The sequence below is a fragment of the Sciurus vulgaris genome, assembly GCF_902686455.1.
Source record: "Sciurus vulgaris genome assembly, chromosome: 11".
Taxonomy (NCBI): domain Eukaryota; kingdom Metazoa; phylum Chordata; class Mammalia; order Rodentia; family Sciuridae; genus Sciurus; species Sciurus vulgaris.
The window spans coordinates 54,121,190-54,144,613 of NC_136472.1; the positions used below are offsets into that span (position 1 = coordinate 54,121,190).

At 48.4% G+C, this 23,424-nt stretch overlaps 2 protein-coding genes across 7 annotated transcripts in view; both read left to right on the forward strand.

Moving 5' to 3' along the window:
• Window positions 1-2,386, forward strand: part of PTPN5 (protein tyrosine phosphatase non-receptor type 5) — a 56,406-nt gene extending 54,020 nt beyond the window's left edge. The window contains exon 13 of one of the 6 annotated variants that reach the window (XM_079101849.1): window positions 142-2,386. In XM_079101849.1, the coding sequence (XP_078957975.1) occupies window positions 142-235 (94 nt within the window). In that variant the 3' untranslated portion in view covers window positions 236-2,386. The remainder of the gene's footprint in view (window positions 1-141) is intronic. The other 5 variants (XM_079101847.1, XM_079101848.1, XM_079101852.1 and 2 more) reach the window with 5 other exon arrangements.
• A 108-nt stretch (window positions 2,387-2,494) lies between these two features.
• Window positions 2,495-23,357, forward strand: IGSF22 (immunoglobulin superfamily member 22). The gene is made up of 22 exons (XM_079101819.1): window positions 2,495-4,234; window positions 6,420-6,551; window positions 6,787-6,923; window positions 8,085-8,184; window positions 8,268-8,307; window positions 8,473-8,647; window positions 9,275-9,388; window positions 9,905-10,067; window positions 10,791-11,063; window positions 11,955-12,239; window positions 12,968-13,092; window positions 13,174-13,315; window positions 13,432-13,728; window positions 14,786-15,088; window positions 15,853-16,026; window positions 16,235-16,363; window positions 17,217-17,513; window positions 18,177-18,265; window positions 18,473-18,665; window positions 19,367-19,666; window positions 20,687-21,016; window positions 22,497-23,357. Exons 1-22 carry the CDS (start codon window positions 4,126-4,128, stop codon window positions 22,565-22,567), a joined length of 3,978 nt encoding a protein of 1,325 aa, XP_078957945.1. The 5' UTR covers window positions 2,495-4,125; the 3' UTR covers window positions 22,568-23,357.
• Window positions 23,358-23,424: the final 67 nt, after the last annotated feature.

Sequence of the window (23,424 nt, forward strand, 5' to 3'; positions counted from 1 at the left end):
TGGCTGGCAAGGGTTGGTCCCTCCAAACTGCACAAGGGCCCTGGCATGCCTCGCAAATGATTAGGACTCCATGGGTTTGGGGCCCCCTCCTGCAACCCATCCCTTAGTGACCCTATCCCACTTTGCATCTCTGCTGGGCAGGGGTGGCATGATCCAGACGTGTGAGCAGTACCAGTTTGTGCACCATGTCATGAGCCTCTATGAGAAGCAGCTGTCCCGCCAATCCCCAGAATGACCACGCTTCTATTCCGAGGTCCACTGGGCACTGCCCAGCCTGAGTCTGGGCCCTCACTCCAGTCATCCAGGGCCTTACCTTGGGTCTGGCCTGCTCCCTGATCCTATCTGTCCCTTTTCCTTCTCTTCGATCTGCTCTCCCCCCTCCTCTATTAGCCTGGCCTGGCCCCTACCCCCAGCATAGCTCTTCCTACTGTACATATTGGGGAGTGGGGGAGGGTGGGGGAGGAAAGTGCCAGGCCAGGCCTTGGGCCCCAGGGCCTGACCCACACCGTGCAGACCTGGGGCCTCAGTTTTTAATGATGGTACCATTGCTACTTGATCCAAAATGTTTCCATGCCTCACTCCAAATGTCCTCCTGCAGTGTGTTCTGTCTGTCCATCCATCTCTGCTGTCTGTACCGGACACTGTGTCTCCTCAGCCCAGGAAAGGAGTAACGTGCTCCAGTCCCTAAGCCCAGGCAGAGATGCCGAACTTGGGCCCGCACTCCCACTTCTCCCAACAGGCAGATTGCATTTGCACCCAGTTACTGGGACCAGTAGGTAGAGGGTGGGGCTGACAACCTGGATGCCAGACATGGGGAGCTCCTGGGGGTTTGGCAGAGACCCAGCTAGGGAAGGTCTCTGGGTTGGGATGGGCATCACAGCCAGGATGACCTCTTGGTGTCTGATGACCTCAGGAAGCATTAGAAAGGGAAAGATGGGGTTGGGGAACCCAGAGGATCTGGGCCCTGAAGTTGGGTGGGGAAGGGGAGCTCCAAGGATGGGGCAGGGACTTGGCCCCAGATCTGTGTAAGACATTTTTCTGTCACTGTGGAAAAGCTTTCCCAAAAGTCTTGCTGTGTGTTGCTCTGCGTGTGTTCCCGTGTCCATGCGTGTGGTGAGAGCCCATCAGCTGGGCATGCATGACTCTTTGGCAACATGTGTTATCTTGGAGCCACGTGTTTTTATTGATAACTTTAAATATTTATTCCACGGCAGACAGAGACATTTGGCGTCTTTTTATAATTTGCTCGTGGTCATTGAATAGAGCAATAAACAGAGCATTTTGAGCAAAACTAGCCTCCCAGGTCTTTGTGATTTACCTGTCCCTTGCACTCCCTGAGCTGTGTGCCCCTCTTTCCCAGCACAAGCACACACAGCTGGACCCTCATGTTCACTGCTGTCCCTTGTGGAGATTCAGAGTATGAGGCATCCAAATTTGAAAATAAATCCATTCTGCAGGATTCTTACACACTCTCAGCCCTAACCCACCCAGGTGCCCTAGGCTATCAGGAGCCTCAAAGACAGGTGTAGGAGGCTTCCAAAGAAGGCACAGTGCCAGACAGGTCACTGGATTCAACAATGGGCTAGAGATGAGAAAAGGGGACACTTAGGTCACACCCAGGCCCCTCTTGTTGTTCAGCCCATTTATCCCATGGCAGCCCCACTGGTCCCAACAGCAGCTGCAGCCCAGCAGTTTCCCTTGTAAGGCTTGGATAAGAGTAGCCCCTCCCAAGGGACCCAGGGAACCCGATCCTAAGCCATCCCAGACACTCCTGCTCTATTCTTATCCCCTTCCCCATGGGATGGAGCAAAAGTAGCTATGACACCACTGATGGTAGATGGGGGTCACCCCAGGGCAGGAGTGGGTGCAGGGTGGGGCTGCTGGCCAGATATCAGAAACTTGAGTGGGTTGGCCATAGGTTCAAATGTGCAGGGTATGCTACAGATAATGGGGAAAGAACGGGGGGGCGGCTGAAGTAGCTCTGATGGGGCATGCTCTCCATGCCTCAAATAGAGATCTACCTCCAAAAGGATGTGCCCTCTACCCAGATTACAGGAATCAGGCTGTAGAGTGGGAAGCAGGAAGAGAGCTGACATTTCCCTCCTCTCCCGGGGTGGCCCTGTGAGGCCACTCAGGCTGTGCATGCACCACACATGTAGTGTTCAGCCCCCTGAATTGGTGCAAAGTGGCAGACCCCCAGAACTTCCCCAGCACGTCCCAGGAAAACAAAGACCTGGGGCTTTTCTCCCAAGCCCTGCTGGACTGTGCATACGTATATACCTGAGCATGTACGTGTACACACACTGACATGATTGGCTCAGAGAGGTCCCACACAGCAGCAGGGAGAAGCAAAACCTCTACCATAAGGGAACAAAAAACCTACTCAGAGACCACCACCCTCAGCCTCCCTCCCACCTGGTCCCCAGCATTTCCTCCAGACCTCCAGCTTGCTTCCCTCCCCAACTTCCCACCCCTGAAGCTGTGTGCCATCCCGCTGAGATAAGAGCCTAAGTAAGGGATCCCCCCAGGGGGCCAGGTATTTAAGGAACTGATGACCCTCAGTGCCCGCTGTTGGGGCAAAGAAGAAGGAGACGGACACCCTGAAGCTCAGGCACTAGCTGAACCCCAAGCCGTGGATACAGCATTCAAGTATTGGAAGGTACTGGTCAGTTCAGAAGGTAAGGCCTCCCTCTTGCCCCTGGAAGGGGGCACAGGCTGGTAACTTGTGAGCCCCTGAAGGTACAGAGAAGTGGTCTCAGAACCCAAAGGTAGAAGTTTGTTTAAAGTGGGAATGGGGGGTCAGCCTCAAAATGCCTAATTCAGGAGAAGGTTTTTGAGTTCCCTGGAAGGCCACTGGCCTGGGAGTCAAGAAGCTATGACTTACCAGGCATGGTGGCATTCGCTTATAATCACAGCGACCTAGGAGGCTGAGGCAGGAGGGTCACAAGTTTGAAACCAGCCTCAGCAACTTAGCAACACCCTGTCTCAAAAAATAAAAAGGGCCTGAGATGTGGCTCAGTGGTTAAACACCCTTGGTTTTAATCCCTAGTACACGAAAAAAGGAGAAGCAGCATCAGAACTCTGTTCTGAGCAAACTTCGACAGTGGACTGGTCATTTCTCATAGACATAAGTTTTCCTCATATGCCAAATAAGGTGTTTTAAATTGGCATGCTGGTTAAAGGAGGCAGGTATATTCATTTACTGGATACTGTGGAGCTGTTGAGAATGAAGAAATTCTTTATGAACTGGCAATCAAAGATCTCCAAGATAATATTAAGTGAAAAATGAAAGGGACAGAACAGTGTGTATAATAGACTACCCAGCATGTTAAAAAAAAAAAAAAAAAAAAGGACAGGAACATGCACCCATGTTCTCAGGAAGGAGACTGAAGACCATATGTGGTACCTCTCAGGGGAGCAGGGGGGTGGGGCACCTAGGAGTGGGAAGGAGATGTTTTAGTGTCTCTTTTTTAATGTGGTTGAATTATACTGGTTCAAACAAAATTGTAAGGAATATAAACTAAACCTCTGCCTTTACTGTGTCATAAATGAAAGCAGAGCTGTGGGAATGTATGGTCATCTGTCTTAGCATTCCACCAAAGCCTAGGGTCCCCAGGACCCCGAAAAAAGATCCAGAACTTCCTTCTAAGGCATGCTGCAGTATGGTTTAGTCAGGAAGTTCCTTCTCAGGTCCACGTCATTACCTCCTGATGAAACACCCAGCACTGCCCTTCAAGTTCATGTAACTATCAACAGGTATCCTTGAGCACCTGTGGATCTTACTTGGTTGGTTTACTTAGTCTCAGCTCTGTAACTTACCCTTCCAAGAACTTGGAATTGTTTTGGGTTACCTAGTGAGGGAACAGGCTCATTGGTACTTGGAATCAATCAGAGAAAGACAGATAAAGAGCAAGGAAAAAAGAGGCCAGAGAACAAAGGCCTGTGCTCCTCACCCTTTCCTGTGCATTCCCACCGCCCACACACACAAGAGCACGTGCACACACACACACACACACACACACACACACACACATGTCTGAATATCCTTCTTTCTCCCTCCCATGTCCTTTGTGGCCTCATTCTCTTCCTGGTCCTTACAGGTGAGTGCTCAAGTCTATTGTCACCATGACGACCATTCACCACCAGCAGATGCTACAGGAGCATGTGTCCATGGAGTTCTCCAGCTCCACCACCCACGTACAGACCTTCTCCCAGACAACCAAGATCGTGGGAGGCAAGTAGAGAAAGGGGGGTTGGCAGAGGACAGCCTTTCTTCCTCCACACCTACCCTGGGGTCACCTCAGTCTTTGCCGCTAATGCATCCCTCGGGAGCCTGCAATAGCAATAGTACCCCCTCCCAACTTGTGCTTCAATCTGGGGCTTGATAAATCTTCACCCAGTTGGATGTTCACTCACAGATCATATCTCCAGGAAAACAGATTAAGAAAAATCAGTCACATGGATGTGTGTGAAAGATTGGTAAACTCTTAATGGCTTTAAAAAACCAGAGGCAAATGGACAGTGTCTCCCACAGCAGAATTTCAAATGTGGGGAAGGATAGGAACGTAGTTACCTTATCTATATATGAGTAATGCTGACACTGCTCCACTTAAGAAATGGGAGACTTGACTACCAGTGGATGAACACATAAACAAGTGACCTAAGCTCCCAGGTGCTTAACCCTTGGGGACCAGACTTGGGCAAAGACAGATCCAAGAGAAAGCTGAGAAAGGGTCTCAGCACTGCAGACTGTTTTAGTCAATGTCTCCAGTGTAAAGAGATTAAAAGATGGCTACGGGCCATCCTCACAGTAATTGCCTCTCCCTCAAGGTTCCAGAAGGACAGAGTACCTCAAAGTCCTCTGTGCACAAGGTCAAAGTCAGATAAACATTCTAGACCAGGCATTCCTGGCCAGTGAGGCAGAGCAAGTAGAACAGAGAAGACCCAAGGTCTAAGTTCTAGACCAGAAGTTGCAAACTCCAGTGATTTATATCAGTGGTTCTCAGCTCTGGCCACACATTAGCGCAATCTTAGTTTAGTGGGTAGAGGAGGTGAAAAGAATGTTAATATCTGAGTTTCACTCCAGACCATTAAATCAGGTATTTTTATAAAGCTCTCCAGGGATTCTAATGTGTAGCCAGAGTTGAAAACTACTGACCAACAGAGTCCAAGCGGGGAACATAAATGTGGAGAAAAGATGAGTAAACTGGAGAGGACTCCCCATCTAAGGGGCATCCACATTTCTCCTCCCACTGGCTGTTAATGTGGGAATATGAATCCAGGGTTGAGAATACAGCAACCCTGAATTTTTATGTGAACTATTTCAGTTTTCAGATGTACGGTTGCTTTTTTTGTCTACATATTGCAGTGGTCAAATAAAAGACATCTTCAGGCAAGATACAGCCTCCATGCGGTGGTTTAAGGCCTCCAGTCACTATTTCAAAGAAGGCCACGAGAGCTTAATAGGGTTATTGTTTCATTTTATTTTCCCATCTCAGTCCCTCCAATTAATGGAGAAGCTAAAGGCACCTACTTCATTGGAATGCTGTGAAGATTAAATAAAATCATCTCTTATATGTGTCTACCACAGTTCCTTGTACAAGGAACATGCTCCATGAATCAGAGCAATTGTTATTTGTTGACAACTCACCAGCCAACAAGATTTTCTGTAGTTTATACTGCTAAAATGGTTTTTTGTTTTCTAAATAGGAAATTATATTACCACACTGAATATGCTCTTGGGGGCTAGGGGTATAGCTCAGTGTAGCTTAGCATGTGTAATAAAAAGGGTTGGGGTATAACTCAGTGACAGAGCACCCCAAAGGTCCATCCCAGTATGAGGGTAGGGGGAAATCAGTACCCTTAAGACAATGAATACTGAACCCACAGAATGGCAGGGGAAGAAATCTGTAGCAGAGCTCAACTAAGCTACAGCCCTTCCAAACAGAAAGGTCTGACCCATCTTAATGCTAGTGAGGTACAAAGACTTCTAGAAGAGAAGCCCAAGAGATTAAGAAATCCCTAAAAGGGAAGGGTTTTTCTTGTTGTTGTTGTTGTTGCTGCTGCTGTTTTGGAAACAGGCTGGCCTGAAACTTTTGACTCTCCTGCCTCAGCTTCCCAAGTCAATGAGATTGCAGGTGTACACCAGGAAGGTCTCCTTTTTAATAAAATAAAATTGCTGTGGAGCAATGAAGGTGTTTGACCATTGAGGAGTGGAAAGGGTTTGGCGTCCCCTGGTGGCAAAAATTAACATAACACTGCCCCATCGACTGTAAGGTCTCAGCGAAAGCAGGTCCTGCACCTGCTGGCTACTAGTTCTCATGCTCCACCATCCATTCCCTAAAGCAAAGATGAGTTCTCCAATCCAGAACTGAGCTCCCTACCTGGAGCCCATTCTGACCTCTCGCCTGCTCCCACAGAGGAAATCGTGACGAGTAAGTCCTCCAGCACAGTGGAGTTCTTCAGTTTGGTGACCCGGAGTTCCAACATCCCTGCAGGCGAGAGCGTCCCTGAGTTTGTGGAGAAACCTCACCCAATTACCTCACCCGAGGGTGTGTCACTGCTGGTATTTCCCCACGCTCCCCCCGTAGTTCCCTTTCTTCCCCTGGTTCCCCCATCCCCACCCCCGCCTCGCCCAATGCTCCCCAATACACAGACGCTGGCAGGGCCAAGCCAAGTACCCTTCCCTTGCCCCGAGCCAGGCCCAAATCCCCTGGAGGAGGCAGAGGGCAGTCCGAATGTCCAGCCTGTGAGCTGAGGTGAAAATGTGTCCTGTGCCCACCGCAGGGGATAAAGCTGTGTTCCGAGCACGTGTGCAGGGGAACCCAAAACCCAACGTCTCCTGGAAGAGGGAGAGTGGCATCCCCATCAAGGAATCTGCCAAGATATTCTACGACAGCATTAACAAGGAGCATGTACTGAAGGTGCGCCCTGATCTCAAGGAGGCGGGAAGCAGGGACCCCAGGGCCGATTGCCTGTCCTCGCACCCACAAGGGCAACCGGAAAACTGGGCGGTGGGAAAGAGGCACCGCAGGCTAGAAGAGGACCCAGGAACTTCGGAACTGCCAGTCTAAGAAGGGAACCAAAATTACCAGCAGAACAAGGTCTAGCTAGGGCAAAGTCAGAAGGGACGGGGCTAGAAGGTGAGAGAGCCAAAAGCGAACAGAGACCAAAGCCGTGGATATGGGGAAGAAGCAATACAACCGTAGTGGGAGGAGCGAGGCTGAGGAGTAGCGGCATCTGGGACTTGAGATGGACTGCCAGAGTAGGTGTGAGGGTAGGGGGATTTGGACCCAGAAGAGTCCTGCCTTAGGCAGTCAGCTTCTGGACCACTTCCTGAGACCTGGTACTCAGCTTCGACCTCTGGTTTCAGGCCCTTTGAGGAAAGGGAGGGATGAATTACTGGGAGATGGAGGCCTATAATTACTCCTGACCCTATAATTACTCGGGTCCTGCCCCGACTTCCCGTTGTGAAAGACAAAGGTCTCCTCTCTCCCCCAAGATCCCAGAAGGACAGAGTCCCTTTGACAGAAGCTGGTTCCTTCTCCTTCCAAAACCCAACATTAATCGGACTCAGCCCTGCGCAGGCACGGAAGCTGTCCCAGAGTCCCCCTATTGGCCGCCCCTTACATAAGCTCATACTTTCAGCCGCACTTAGGATTGATAACCTTGACTTCCCAGAGCCGATTCAGCTGAAAGAAGCTGCAGACAAGCACCAAGTCAACCCTATTCACCGTTTCCGGGGTTCAGCGCAGTCACTAGTACAAAGGAGTAAAATGACTGTATTACATGAAAAAAAAAATGCACATTCAGTGCTGGAAACTTACAACCCAGCAAATCACTGCTTTCTAGGAGTTCACAGTCCAGGGGCAGAGTCTAATGAGCAGTAGATAATGTTATTGCCAGAAAATCTGGTGGCAAACAGCTTCCTCACACTGGCTGCAACTTAGTACCTCCAAATAATAAAGGCTGCCCAATCCATCCAACACTCAGCCCCTCCCCAAAGAAAGTCCTCTTTCCCCATCTCATAAGAAGTCACTCTGTGGTTCCCTCCCATCCCTTCTAATGGTCTAACTCTGATCCAGCTGGAACCACTGACCTCAGATGACTCCGACAACTACAAGTGCATTGCAAGCAATGACCATGCAGATGCCATCTACACTGTGTCCTTGCTGGTGACAGAGGGTGAGCCAGCTCTCTCCTCCTGGCCTTTGCTTTTAAGAACTAGACTCCCCTCTGTCTGACGTTGCCCCTCTCTGTGTCCTCAGGTCAAGAAAAACTAGATTTCAAAAAGATGTTGAAGAAGAGGTGAGACTGGGAAGCCCCTCTACCCAGGGTACACTCTCCCACTCAAGCTGGAGACTTCAGAGGCCCCTCATCAGGACTCTGAATTACAAGAATTCATAGATTCAAGGTTGGGAAAGCTCCCTCTGTTGGAGGCACTGAGTACAGCTTGGCCTCCTCTTCTTCCAGGGCTCCCCCAACCCCCAAGAAGAAGCAGAAAGTGACAGATGAGAAAGAGATGCTGGAAATTTTGTCCAAGGTGCCCAAGAAAGACTTTGAGAAGGTCTGCATGGAGTATGGTTTCACCGACTTCCGGGGACTGCTCAAGAAGCTCAAAGGAATGAAGAAGAAAGTGGAAGTGGAGGTCAGTGCCCAGTAGGGTACTGGAGCCTGTAGGCCAGGGGCTGGGCTTCTATGCCAGTGCTAAAGCTTGTCTTCCCCAACCTGCACACACATACTCAGAGGTGTACTTTCCACTCAAGAGCCGGAAAGGAACTCAAGTCACCTTCCTTCTACCTCTCCTCTCTTTACCTCTCCCTGGTGTATTTGCATGAACTTTGGAATCATAGAGACCTGGCATCAAACCCCAGTTCTCCTGCTTTATTAGCTGTGGACCTTGTGTAGTTCTCTGAGTTTCCATTTCCTCACCTGAAAAATGAAAAGCATACTTTCCTCTTTCATTTGTTTTTGTGTTGTTGTCATTCATTTCTTCACTCAACCAACTCATATTCATCATTAACACTTTAACTGTAGAATCTGTGTAATGGGCCCACATACAAAGTGATTTCTACAATAGCAGTTCCTTTCTCATCCCCCATCAGATTCTTCTCTGAGTCTTCTAGTTGATCAATGAGCCTAGGAGGAAGGAGTTATCTAATGAGCCTAGTCATTTCTCCCCAGTCCCGCAGGAGTCTCCTCCAGAATTTTGGAAACCACCTGGGCAGACTCCAGATGCTCTAACTTTTGCCATTTTGTTAAAACAATCTTACAGGCCATCCGGATTCTGAAGCCCCTAGAAGACATAGAGACCAAGATTGATACCACAGTCACCTTTGACTGCATCATGGAGCTGAAGGACCCCAATGTCAAGATGATATGGATCAAGGTGGGGGAAGCCTCTGAACAGGGTGCATCCTGGTAATATAATTTCTTCTCTGCATCCTCTCTGTTCTCAGACCCTCTCATTATCCATAAGCCATGGCCTCTCTTCCATCCCATCAAGAGAATGTCCTCGTACAGTTGAAAGAGGCAGGGAGCTGGACCTTACTCTTAGCTGCTCCATCACTGTGCTTCGATCTAAGACAGTCACTTTCCTCTCTCTGTGCCTTAGTCTGCCCATCTTTAAACTGAAAGGCTGAATTAGATAATCATAAGGTCACTGAAGATCTGTGCCTGTAGGAGAACTCAAACACATTAGGAGTTTGAGTCTTATAGGAAGACAGGGATTCTGAATCCCTCAAGCCAGATGATGAGACCAAAGAGATTGTAGGGACCTTTGGGTATGTTTAGAAAGATGGACAATGCACCCACCTGCTTAGGCTGGTTTTGGGAAATGGGGAGCTCTGAAAGTCTCCTCCTCCTAAAACTCTTCATCAGCTTTCCCACCTGTTCCATGAGGCAGGATACTGAGCCACTGAGGATCCAATACTCCCTGGGCAAGTATGATGTGAAGCAAATGGGCACCAAATACATGCTGGTTATTACCAACGTAAACATGAGTGACGCCGGAATCTACAGCCTGTCTGTGGGGGATAAGCGGATGAGTGCACAGCTCACAGTCCTGGGTATGAATGTGGGTCTGGGGAGAGGAATGGCCAGGGAGGGGTCCTTGGGGATACTGGAGAGAGACTGTGGGGTTATTCATGAAAGGACTGCAAGAAGATGGGTATTAATGCAAGAGAAAAAAACATAAGCTGTAAGGGAGAGGACTATGAGATAGTAAGTGCTGTGGGACAGTGTGGCATACTGGTTAAGAACACAGACTCTGAAGCTAGACTACTGGGGGTCACACTCCAGCTTCTGCCAATTATGAGTTGTGAGATTTAGGGCAAGTTATTTAACTTCTTTTCTTCAGTTTTCCTAACTGTAAAATGTGGAAATCATAGTAGAATATATGTGATAAATGGATGAAATAATGTGCAAATTGGCTAGAAGTATGCCAGACCATATCTATAAACTACATAAAAGATTTTTTTAAATTGCTATTAACATTATTGGAAGTGCTGGCCATATAGCTCCTCACGTAGAGTGCCTGACTCTCATGCTGGAGACCCAGGTTCGAGTCCCCAGCCCTCTGTGATTGTGCAAACGCCAAACAAACAAGTGCACCACAACATTATTGGAGAGGAGACCCTGTTGATATGCTGGGAATAGACTCCAGAGAAGAAGGGCTCACAAGTGGGATGAAAGAAAGGGTGCTTTCCCCCAGTGGTGGGCGACAGAAGACCAATGAGGCCTGCGTCTCCATGTTCCCTTCTGTGTCCTACCTCCCCCATTCTTTGCTGCAGATGAGCCACTGAAGTTCTTGGGAGAACTGAAGCCACTAAGGGTGACAGAGCGCCAGATGGCTACATTTGAGGTCCGCCTCTCAAAGAAAGAGCCCAACTTTGTGTGGAAGTTCAATGGGAAGGAACTAAAGAGGGATGACAAATATGAAATCTCAGTGTCTGAGGATGGTCTGACCCACACGCTTAAGATTAAGGATGCCAGACTCAGTGACGGTGGCGAGTTCTCTGTCCAAGCAGGGAACCTGGTACAGAAGACTCAACTCACTATTGACCGTGAGTGGTTGGGGAAGAACCTGAGGGGTGGGCTTTGTGCCACGGTAACCTCTGCGAGGGCAGTCCCACATCCTCCTGTCCTGACAGGTACTAGGAAGAGAGGGTTTTCTGAAAACTTCTAGTCCAGTAAGGGAGGAAGGTATGAAAATGAAACTAGAATAGCAGTTCTTAAACCAGGAGTCAATGACAGTGTAGTCTTATAAGGTGGAATATCATGAACCAATAAATTATTAGCCTTTATGGCTTTAACATCATATCATAACAGCATATTTATGTCATATTCCAATATTATTGCAAGTTTGGGGATTTGTACATGATGGTGGGTACACCAATGAACATATTACTCATGTGAACCACACCTGGAATCTGCCACATAGAATCATCACTGCTGTCATAGAGACAGGCATAGAGGCCATGGGAGCCCAAGGAAGGGGCACCACCCAGCAATGTCAGATGTTGATATGATGAGGTGATGCCCAAGCCTTACCAAGAAGAATAAAAAGCAGTTCAGCTTTCAGAGAAGGGGGAGAGGAAAAAACATCTGCAGGAGAAGTAACAGCATGTATACAAGTTTAGACACCAAAAAGACATAGCAGGTACATCAGAGATCTTGTCTGCAGTGCTGTAGAAGTTGTTATCCCACTGACATATGAGGAATCTGACACTCACAGAGGTGAATGAAGATGTAGAGTCAACAACTGAGTTAAGGGCAGAGCGGGGACTTTCCCTGCCATGCAGTTCTTTGGGTCACATGTTGCATACAAACACACTCAATGTGTCAACTTCTTACATTTTCTAGGGCCAAAAAGAGGGGCAAAGCAGCATATAATGGCACCAAAAGGATAATAAGGGTTTAATAATAGGCCAAAGTGTTTGTCTGTCTGTCTCCAGGCATCCCCATAAAGTTTGTGAGCACTCTCAAAAATGCACGCGTGAAAGAGAGGAGCCGCGCATGTCTCGAGTGTGAGCTGACATCCAAGGATGTGACACTGAGGTGGAAGAAAGATGGGCAGCTGCTGGCACATGGCTCCAAGTACAGCATGAACCATGAGGGCAAGCGAGCAGAACTCATCATTGAGGATGCACAGCTCAGCGATGGTGGCGAGTACACTGTGGTGGCCATGCAGAATGGAGACCCAACTGAATACTGTAGTACAGCCACCCTCACTGTGGAAGGTACACACCCACCCTGTCAACGCACACTAACCAATTAACTAATCCAGGAATTTCCCTCCAGTGGACGCTGAGCCGCTCCTTACTGACTGCAACCCTCACCACCTCACCAGATCATGGCCAACTTGTACCTCCCCACTCTGATCATCCCTATCTCCCAAATTCTGACATTCTCAAATCTCCCATTCCTTGAACATTCACACTTCTTAGACCATGATCATCCCTCATCTCCCAGACTCTATCCCAAATTCCCTGCCTTCATCTTTTACTTCCAAACTCTGATCATCCCCAGCAACCCTGACCACCCCTATTCCCTAAGTGTAACCATTCCCCACTGACCCTGACCAACCTCCCCAATGACTTTAGGTATCCCACAGGCCAACATAACCACAACACCCAAACTCCACTCATCACCTGCATGTACAACATTTCTCTCTTCAACAGAACAATCCCAAGTCACACCCAAGCATCTTCCTCTATTCAATTCCCCATTAACCATCTCTCAGTCTTCCTGGCTGCCATTTCCCAAGCCACTAACCTTTCCCCAACACCTACTTCCACCAGCCCCCCACCCCACTCACTGACCATCAAGCAATCTACAGACCAAGGCAACTCATCTGCTCATCATAAATGATTTTGATTGACACCTCACCTGACCGCTCCCACTACCCTTTTCCCATGAATCCCTTCTACCCCAACACCCTGAGTCAGTCCAGTTCCTTTCTTCCCAGAGCGTCTGGCCACGGTGAAGAGCGGGATGTCTGATGTTCATGCAGCCACAGGGAGCCCGGCTGAGCTGTGCGTAGTGCTGAATGACGAGAAGGTGGAGGGCGTGTGGCTGAAGGATGGCAAGGAGGTCTGAGGCAGGAGCCAGGGAAGGGGCAAAGGAGATCTACCTGGCCCACGCTCCCACTCACTCCCACCCCTTGTCCCCTAGATCACTGACTTGCCAGGTGTGCAGATCGTAAAGCAGGGTGCAGTGCACAAGCTCATTTTTCCCAATATGGGCCCGGAGCATGAGGGCAAGTACACATTCCGGGCCAAGGGTGCTGAGAGTGAAGCCTCGGTGTTCATCGCAGGTGAGGTCCTGCCCAAGATTCCTGGCCTGCCCACATGCTCACAGCCCCTCCCCGCTCCCCATGGGCCCCTCCCTGTCCCCTGGTGGGCAAGCCTTCTCTGCTGCCCTACTCTACAGATCCTCCTGCCATCGACCCCTCCATCCTGGAGGCACTAGCTGCGCACCCTGTGACTGTGAAGGTAGGCCACACAGCCCACATGAAGGTGCCTTTTCGGGCAAAGCCACTACCCAAAGTGACGTGGTACAAGGACGGCATTGAGGTGACGGAGGAAGACCGCGTGTCCATGGAGCGCGGGGAAGACCAGGCACTGCTCACCATCTCAAACTGCGTGCGTGAAGACAGCGGCCTGGTCCTGCTCAAGCTCAAGAATGACCATGGCACAGCCACTGCCACGCTGCACCTCAATGTGCTGGGTGAGGAAAGGGCCCCTCAGGACTGCCTGGGGGCACAAGCTGCCCAGCACTCAGGGCAGACGGCAGACTGGTGAGGAGGTCCAAAACAGAGTTGTTCCGTCAGGCCATGGGGTTGGAGTACTGACTTAGATAAGCCATGGGACCACTTCCTAAGTGACCCTGGTCAAGTGGGCTTCTCAAGCCTGGTTCCCACCAGGAGCAGGGTAATTTTTCCCCTACAGTATCCATTTCTAGTGGTTTTAAAGTGCATAGCCAGTGCAGAGCCCTAATAACACAGACCTTTCACTATGTTACTAAGTATTGTTCTTCACTGGAAAACAAGAACATGGCTGGAGGTTTAGGAGGAAATGAAGTAAAAGAGAGGTGAAATTTTAGGAATGGAGGAGAGGTTGGTTGGGAAGAGTGGTGAAGTGGGAAGTGAAATGGAGTAAGGTGGAGATGAAAGGGTAGGGAATAAAATAAGATGGGAAATCTGGATGGGGATGGGATGGGATTGGTGTTTGGAATTGGTTTGAACATTGGGATAAGCAATTAAATGAGGAACTGACCTTAATGAACTTATATTCAACCTCCAATGTTTGAACACCATATCACCACCTCCTGCCTGCAATTCTACCACTGTGGGGTAGAAAGTTTTGAATTTTAATTCAATTCAGCAGCAAGAATGAGTGCCTCCTCTGTGTTCTCAGTGTTGGGGTTGTAGAGATGAAGTATCTCCAGCAGTACCTCAATCCAAAGGGATAGACAAGTAATAATAAGGTAGACTGTGATCACTGGTGTTCTGGAAGCTCAGAAGAGGGAGAGAACTTGCCTGGAAAGGGACCAGAGGACCAGCTAAAGTAAGAGTTCCCCAGGGGCTGCAGTCCACCCATTCCTATCCAAGCAGGAGGCTCAGGGAGAGCAAGGATCAAATTCTTTGGACACAGGGAAGAACAAGGGATCCAGAAAGCTCAAAATCCATTTATGCCCCAGGCTGGCCAGATGTCTGGGGAGTGGGAGGAGTCTCTTCTGGTCCTTTGCTTCAAAGTCCCATTGTGAAGCTGTTCTCTGTCCCCAGACCGCCCCAAGCCTCCACAGGGCCGAGTGGAGTTCCTAGAGCTCTCTGGTAATTGTGTGCACATGAAGTGGAAGGCCCCAAAGGACAACGGAGGACGTCCTGTGACACAGTTCATAGTGGAACGGAGGGCAGTTGGCAAGAAATCCTGGATTAAGATAGGCGAGGTGGATGGCAAAGTCACCAACTTTTCTACCAACAAGGTGGAAGAGGGAAAAGCCTACCAGTTCCGCATCCTGGCAGTCAACTCGGAGGGTGTGAGTGACCCACTGGAGACTGACGAAGTGTTTGCAGGAAATCCCATAGGTCAGTGAGATTTCCTGGTACTCAGGGACTCACCCAGAGGTCAGCTGGGGGCCTTCAGCCAGTGAGGAACACTGGCCTATGGGGAATTCCACAGGATCATCTAACTGACCCAGGAAATGGACTGATTGTAGAGGAAAAATAGAACATAATTTCAGTCAGGAATTTCAAACTTTTTCTAGTCAGATCACATATACAACACACACCCTTTGGTGTACCCAGAGGTGCACAATTCCAGAGAACTAACTTCACTTCTTTACCATTCTAGATATCATCTTGGAATCCAAGGGAGTATGATGTCACTTTAGGGATAACTTTGAAATTACTCTTTATTTTTTCCCAAAGAAAACCCTTGACAATATATTTTAATTATGACTGCTAATTAATTACATACTACACCCCTCCCAACTGATTTCCATGTCTCAGTGTGTCAAGACAATAGAATGAGAACTGCAGCAATGGGGGTCACATGGTTGGAATGTTTAAGTCAGTGATCATCACTCTTGGCTACAATTAGAATCATATGGGGTCTTCTAATTTAATTGGTCTGCACTCTACCCCAAGCCAATTAAATTAGAATATCTGGGAGTAGGATCCAGATGTTAGTTGTCAATGGTGGATTTCCTTTTACACCCCACTTGAAGATAATATACAACCAAAGTTAATCATCATTAAGGTTTTTTTTTAGGGGGACAGAGGTTAACATGGGGGAACAATAGCCTATGTGTTCCCCTCTTCTAACCTTTGCCACCTTTATGTTCCCACAGAACCCCCGGGTCTTGCCTCCCAGCCTCAAGTGACTGATGTGACCAAAGAAACTGTGACAATCACTTGGAATGCCCCTGCCCAGGATGGGGGAGCCCCAGTGCTTGGCTACATTGTGGAGCGAAGAAAGAAAGGCAGTAACCTGTGGGTGCCAGTCAACAAGGACCCTGTACAGGGTAAGGTCCTAGGAGCAAAAGCTCAAGATGGACCAAAGTAAATCTTGCTGAGGTGACCAACTGCTACTCTGACTATATGCTGCCCCCCCCCCCCACTTTTTTGGGCATTAACAGCATCTCATGACCTCCTCTTCCAAGATATCTCACTCTTTAGCCTTTCACCCTATGGATGCCCCTGGTCTCATAACACTTCATCTTCCCATCTCAGGCACCAAATATACTGTGGATGGTCTCCTGGAGGACACAGAATATGAATTTCGAGTTACAGCTGTGAATAAGGCAGGCCCTGGACAGCCCAGTATGCCATCCAGTTCAGTGGTGGCCAAGGATCCTGTTAGTGAGTATGGGGCTGGCAGGCCTCAACATATAATGGAATTAGCCCATTCAAAGCAGAGAGACAAATTCTTCCCTGGGAAAATCTGACAGAATAGATCACACAGGCTCCACTCACTGGAAACTTCCAGGCTTATAGAGTGATAGGATTCACACATAAAAGAAAGCCAGCAGGGCACAGTGGTGCATGCCTGTAATCCCAGCAACTTAGGAGCCAGAGGGAGGAGGATCGAAAGTTCAAGGTCAGCCTCAGCAACTTAGTGAAGCCCTAAGGAACTTAGCAAGACCATGTCTCAAAATAAAAAGTTTAAAAAAGAGCTGGGGACGTGGCTCAGTGGTAAAGTACCCCTGGGTTAAATACCCAGTACCAAAAAAAAAAAAAAAAAGGAAAGAAAATAAAGCATCAGGGATATAAGGAGGCAGTGTGGGAAAAGGTTTTATCAAGCTATAAGTATTTCTGGTTGGGTGAGGTAATAAAGATGTGTTGAGGATTGAGGGAGGGTGTTGGGTAGATGTTTGAGAGGATGAGTTTAGGAGATGAGGTGGGGATACACCCTATAAATGGATGCAGTAGAGATGGTTAAATGTTGGGTTTTGAATGTAGGCATGAATGTGTGGGGTATATTGAATTTGTGTAAAGTATGTTGAATATTAACTTTAACGATGAAACTATTGAGCTGGTAAAAGAATTGAATTTGGAGGATGTTGAGTGTGGAAGGTTGAGTTTTGAGGATGTAAGCTATAGGACTTGGTGGTAGAAGTGGTAAAAGTTAGGGTCCAGGAGTATTGAGGGTGGGAAGTAGGCATGGGGTTGAGTGGGATCAGTTGGGGACTGACTGGATCCTGTGCTATCCCAGAACCCCCAGGCCTGGTGCAGGGACTGCATGTATCTGATTCATCCAACTCGAGCATCTCCCTGGGCTGGCGGGAGCCTACAGAAGGAGACCCACCCTCTGGCTACATCCTTGAGATGCGGGCTGAAGACAGCAAGGAGTGGTCCAAGTGCACAAAAATCCCCATCTCGGGCACCTGCTACACAGTGGGGGGGCTCACTGAGAGGCAGAAGTACTTCTTCCGTATCCGGGCTGTGAATGAAGCTGGGGTTGGGGAGCCTGTGGAGCTGGATGAAGGCGTCCGTGCCATGCCACCACCAGGTAAGGACACAGAGAGTCTGGGGGTTCAGACTTATCATTCTAGCTCCAAACCTTCTTCTCAAGGGCCTCATCCTACAGGGGAAAATTGGATGCTATGATCAAGAAATAGTTATCCAGAGTAGGCGCAGCTACTCAGTAGGTTGAGGTAAGGGGATCACTTGAGCCCAGGAGTTTCAGAGCAATCTGGGCAACATAACAAGACCCCATTTCAAGAACAAAAAGAAAGAAAAAGAACAAGAAAAAGTAATCCAGGGCTGTAGCTATGGCTCAGTGGTAGAACACTTGCCTAGCATGCATGAGGCTTTAAGTTCAATCCCCAGCACCTCAAAAAAAAAAAAAAAAAAAAAAAAAGGTCATTCCATACCTGGAGAAGTAGAGGTAAACATAAGTACTCATTGTGTGCCAGACAGTATCCACTGTGAGCCAAGGACAGTGTCGGGGATATACAAACAAACAAGACACAGGAACTGCCTTCCAGGATCCTAGTGGAGGGAGACTGACAGGAAACAAATAAATGCTTCACAGTTTTGCTGGGTTTAGAGATCTGATGTCCTGTAGGGGGCCCAGGAAAGAGAAGAGGTTAGGAAAGACTTTGGAGGGGAGGCTTAAAGATGAATCTTCTGGAAAGAGGTCCATGCCCTTACCTTTTCTCTTCCATCTCAGCTGCCCCCAAGTTTGACCTCAGTGCTCGGCTGAAGAGTCACATGGTGGTTCGTGCTGGGACAGCCCTCTGCATCCATGCAGCCTTTTCTGTGAGTTGTTGCTGACCCTGGTCACCATAGGTCTTCCACATAACCAAGATGGCTATTGTAGACATCATAGTCACTGCCTCTGCCTCTGCTCCTCCTTGCCCAATTCCTGGAACTACATTCTGACAGGAGACTCCTTGACAATGGGAGCAGGCCTTGTCCCAGATTCCATCAGAGTGATTGATAGTACCATTTCCTGTCACCACCCAGGGCTCACCACCACCCACTGTGATCTGGAAGAAAGATGGCGCCACTACCAAGGGCCGGGAAACCATCACCAAAGGCAAAAACCATTCCCAGTTCCTCATCCAGAGCACCAAGCGCTCTGACTCAGGAGTGTATCGAATCTTGCTCCAGAATGAATTTGGAGAGGCACACTATGATATTCATGTGCATGTGGCAGGTATGGACTGTGGACAGAAGCCTCCAGGAGGTATCCCTGTGTACTCCAAAATGTAGCTTCCTACTTAAGCTCCTCCCACTTGAAAGTGTGCCTTAGTTAATGAAGTCTTCTTTTACACTTATCAGCCTTTGCCTGGTGGAGAGGGTTGTATACCCTCTGGTTCTCAAAGGCCTGATGCCCTATAGATATTCAACTAGGACCAAGCCATTGTTTTGGTTTCTACAGTCTTATCTGGTGAGCTTTGGGGCATGAGAGTATGGTCAGCAGAGAGACTAGAGAATGGGAGAGGGGCAGGAAGGACAAAGGGAGTGAATCCACAAAAAACTAGAGTGATATCTTAGGACAGGAAGTTTTATAATAAAGCTCTAAGCACAAGAAAGGAAAGGATAAACTTTTATTGAGTAGTAGGAACTACATGCCAGGCACTGTATCCATTATTCCTATGAAGCAATTAGTCATTGTTATTCCTCACAGTGCAAATGAAGAAATAGGTCTCAGAAAGAATAACTTGCCCAAGGTCACAGGGCTACTAAATGTCAGAGTAACACTTCAGAATGAGATCTGTCTGGTTCCAGGACACCTGCTGCCTATGAGCCAAAGAGAAGTGCCCCATCCTATTTTCCAGTGGACTGGGCAAGTGGCTAGGGTGGGGCATAATCCTTCAGCCCCCAGGAAACCCATAGACTTTCCAACTCTTCCAGATTTCCCCCGGCCTCCTACAAACCTACGACTGTTTGAGGAGGTCCCCAACACAGTGACTCTGACCTGGAACCACAGCCCTGATGTGCAGGAGGATGGTGACGCCCACTATGTCATCATGAAGCGGGATGCCAGCAGCCCCACATGGTTCACAGCAGCCGAGCGTGTCTTCAGCAACAAGTACACGGTGACAGGGCTGCTCCCAGGCAGAAAGTACTACTTCAGAGTGGTGGCTCGGAATGAAATTGGTGACAGTGACCCACTGGACTCCAAGGATACCTGGCTTGTCAATAAGGACCACAGTGAGTAGGGGACTTGAGGTTTGCATTATATCTGGGAGCCCTGATGGTGGGGATGACATAAGAGTCACAAAGGGGTACCCAAGAGTTGAGATAAAAATCAGAGAACCCTGGATCACACCTGTAATCCCAGAGGCTAGGGAGGCTGAGACAGGAGGATGGTAAATTCAAAGCTACCCTCAGCAACTTAGTGAGGCCCTAAGCAACTTAGTGAGAGCTTTTCTCAAAATAAAAGTTTTGGGGATATAGTTCAATGGCAAAGCACCCCTGGATTAAATTTCCAGTACCCATAAACACATAAACAAAATCAGAGAACCATTGAAATGTAAGCATTCACATCTGGGACACTGAGGAAAGTCAATGTTAGGGGTGCTTATTACAGATGGTATCTTAGTGGCATTTTGAGGGATAAGATGAGCATAGAGATGGGGAGGTACCCTATTTTAGGGGTAGGGATGATGGCAGAGGGGCAGGGGCAGGTAGAAAGGGGATTAGAGGAGAGACTTCAGGTCTGCTCTGAAGATGGGCTAACAGGGGTGAGAGCTGGGAAGAGACTATGGGGAGCAGGAATAGTCTGAGAACCCTGGGAATAAGAAATTCAGAGTGGAGATAACATTGGAAAACTGGAAATGAGGTGCTAAATGGGACAAAACAGAGACTACTAGCCAATAGAAACTGAATTAACAGAGGGGAAGTTTGGAGGTGATTAAAGGCCAGGTTAACAGCTTGAATACCCAGGTCTGAGGAGTTGATGCTGGAAAGACATCTAGGCCCCTGGAGTCTGGGAAAGTATAAAATCCTGTGACCCTGGCTTAGGTCACAGAACCCTAGAATGACTTGGGGTAGGGAGGGGTAGTGTGAAAGAGCCTTTAGGAACCAGTGTAACATCAGGGTTTCCTGAGTTGATGGTGTCTGAGAATCTGGTCCAGGTCCTTGGAGTTTCATGTAGGCCGGGTCTCAAAGCTCTAAGACAGGGGTGGCAGCTAGGGAGCCACTCACAGGGACCCCATCCCTTCTGCACAGTTGAAAACCTGGACAACAAGCTGAAGCCATACCAGCAAAAGGACTGGCGCCACGCTCCTCGTTTCCTGACTCCGCTCAAGCCACACACGGTGCTCCGAGGCCAGGATTGCACCATGACCTGTGCCTTCCTTGGGAATCCACGGCCCACAGTGACACTCTACAAGGGTGATGTCAACATCACGGCCAACTCCAAGTTCTGGTACAACTCCACCAGTGGAGTATGCACCCTTGTCATTCCCACCTGCACATTAAAGGACAGCGGCGAGTACAGTGTGCTAGTGGAGAATGAACTTGGCAAGGACCGCAGCAGCTGCACACTTACCGTCTATGGTGAGGCCCCAGAGAGTCCAACCTGGGGGATGCATCCATCCTGTCAGGGACAGGGGTGCCAAGCAGTGGTTTCACTTTTAAGGGCCATCAGTCATTCTATGCATTTGGCTAGCATCATTTTTTATTTAATCTGACTGCCATCTGATGGTGCAAATATTTTCAGGGTTCTTACCACTCTTGCATCCTCTCAATATCATTTGCTGTTTCTGGTCCCTGAAGATGTGAGTTTGTGATCCTTTAGTAAGCTGTGCTTTGCAACCCCTGGTCAACCTAGACCACCTTTAGAAAAGATGGTCACCAGACTCACCAACCACAATCACTCTGACTCAGGAAGGACTCTGTATGTTTACAAGATTTTGCAAGTGATTTTGATGTGCAACCAAGATTGAAAACTATTGGTCTAGGATAGAGACAAATGAAAGGCACAAACAGCAGAGGGACTGAACGCTCCCCTCCCACTTGCATATGCATGTCTTATTTCTGCTCATATGTGTGCACATTAGGGAGATATTTCATTCCTTCCCAGAATCTATTGTCTTCACAGCTACACAGTCAGCAGTGAACCCAAAAAGCTGACCACCTTGCTTCTTCTTGCTTAAATTTCCCCCTAGCTCTCCCCTGATCCTCATAATAAAGCTTCAAACCAACAAGTCTCTCACTTCCCACCCCTGCCCCACTCCATCCTCATCTTCTGTCATTCCCTCAACTCTTGGAGATGGGTGATGCTCAATTGTTGTGGTCTCCCTGGTTACAGACCTCTTTCCATCCAGTTATAGATGCCTTTCCTTGTGGAAAGAACCATGTCCTGTGGCTCTGTCTCTCAAGTGCTCACTCAGCTCAGTGGCACTGAGATGATGCCTCCAGAACTGCAGACCTAGGGCAGGGCAGGCACTGTGGGAACTTTACAGCTTCCATTTCACAGCTAGAGATCCCTGAGGACTTAACTCTGGTTATAAGCACATTGCCACCATTGACCAGCCACATAACCATGGCAAACTTTCGGATCTTTTTTCTCAACTATTTCGTAAGGCCATGAGGTTTCATAGTGCATGAGATAGTTCATGGCAATGCCTGGCATAAAGCCTGGTAAATATTGAGTGCTGAAAAAAATGGCAGCTCTTGCTGGGCACAGTGGTGCTTGCCTATAATTCTAGTAACTGGGGAGGCTAAGGCAGAAGGATCACAAATGTAAAGCCAGTCTCAGCCCGAAGCAACTTAGCAAGATCCCATCTCAAAAAGTATAAAAAGGGTTGGGATGTGTTAAGCACCTCTGGGTTCAATCCATTGTATAAAAAAAAAAAAAAAAAAAAAAAAAAAAGGCAACTCTTGATCCCTGCCTGCTCAGCCAACCCCAGATTGAGAGTCCCAAGGTCCAATTCTCAGTTCCTGTACAGTAGTACAGTAATTAAGCCCAGCAGTTTGTAGTTTCCCTGGCCCCCAGCACCATTAACACTAATGAATATTTGCTTTGATCTTTCAGACAAAGATGACAAGTCAATTCTAGCATCCATCACTGAGAACCTGCAGAAGAAATCAAAGCACCTGATGTGAGCTCCTGCCCAGCCCAGGCATCTGGAAGCTGTAGTGATGTGGGGCTTCTTGGCCTTTCTGTGCATGGCCCCAGTGTACAAAGCCCAGTCTGCTCTCTGGTGTAAGTCAATGTAAACATCTGTGAAGGGATGGGACAATAAACTCACTGAGCTTACCCTTTACTATTCCTGAGAGCGAGGAATACAATAGGGGCCTAGAGTATGGACACAAGCATAAGATGAACCAAGCTCCAAGAACATTCTCAAAGGAGTGACTAACCTCCTTTTGACTGGACCTTGACTTGCCTACCCCTCCTACACAGCCACACTGCACTCCTCAGGCATGGGGCAAGTCTTAAATACTTCATCCTTTTCTGCGTCCTTCTCAATCCCATTTCTTCACACCAGGTAGATCTGTGTTCAGCACTCTGAGGTGTGAAGGGATCAGGACTTTGCCTCTTTGGTGTTCAGGGATCCCACTATTAGAGCTAGAAGGGACTGATCATCCAGTTTCAAATGTTTTGCAGCAGAATCCTTCCTTAAAAGAAAAAAATCTTAAGCTACTGCGCTTAAAATTAGGATAGAGTGTCATTGAGCCCTCTTCCTCTCCTTACACCTTCCTATTCCCCACCAGAGGTCTCTGTAGAACCCTAGTTTGGCTGGCATGGCAGCACACACCTGTAATTCCAGCTACATGGCAGGCTGAGACAGGACCATAAGTTCGAAGCCAGCCTTGGCAAGTTAGTGAAATCCTGTCTCAAAATAAAATAGAAAAAGGACTGGAGATGTATCTTAGTGGTAGAGTGCCCCTGGGTTCAATCCCCAGTACCATGTGGACAGGGGAAGAAACCCTTAGTTTGAGGCTCAGTGGTAGAGTTC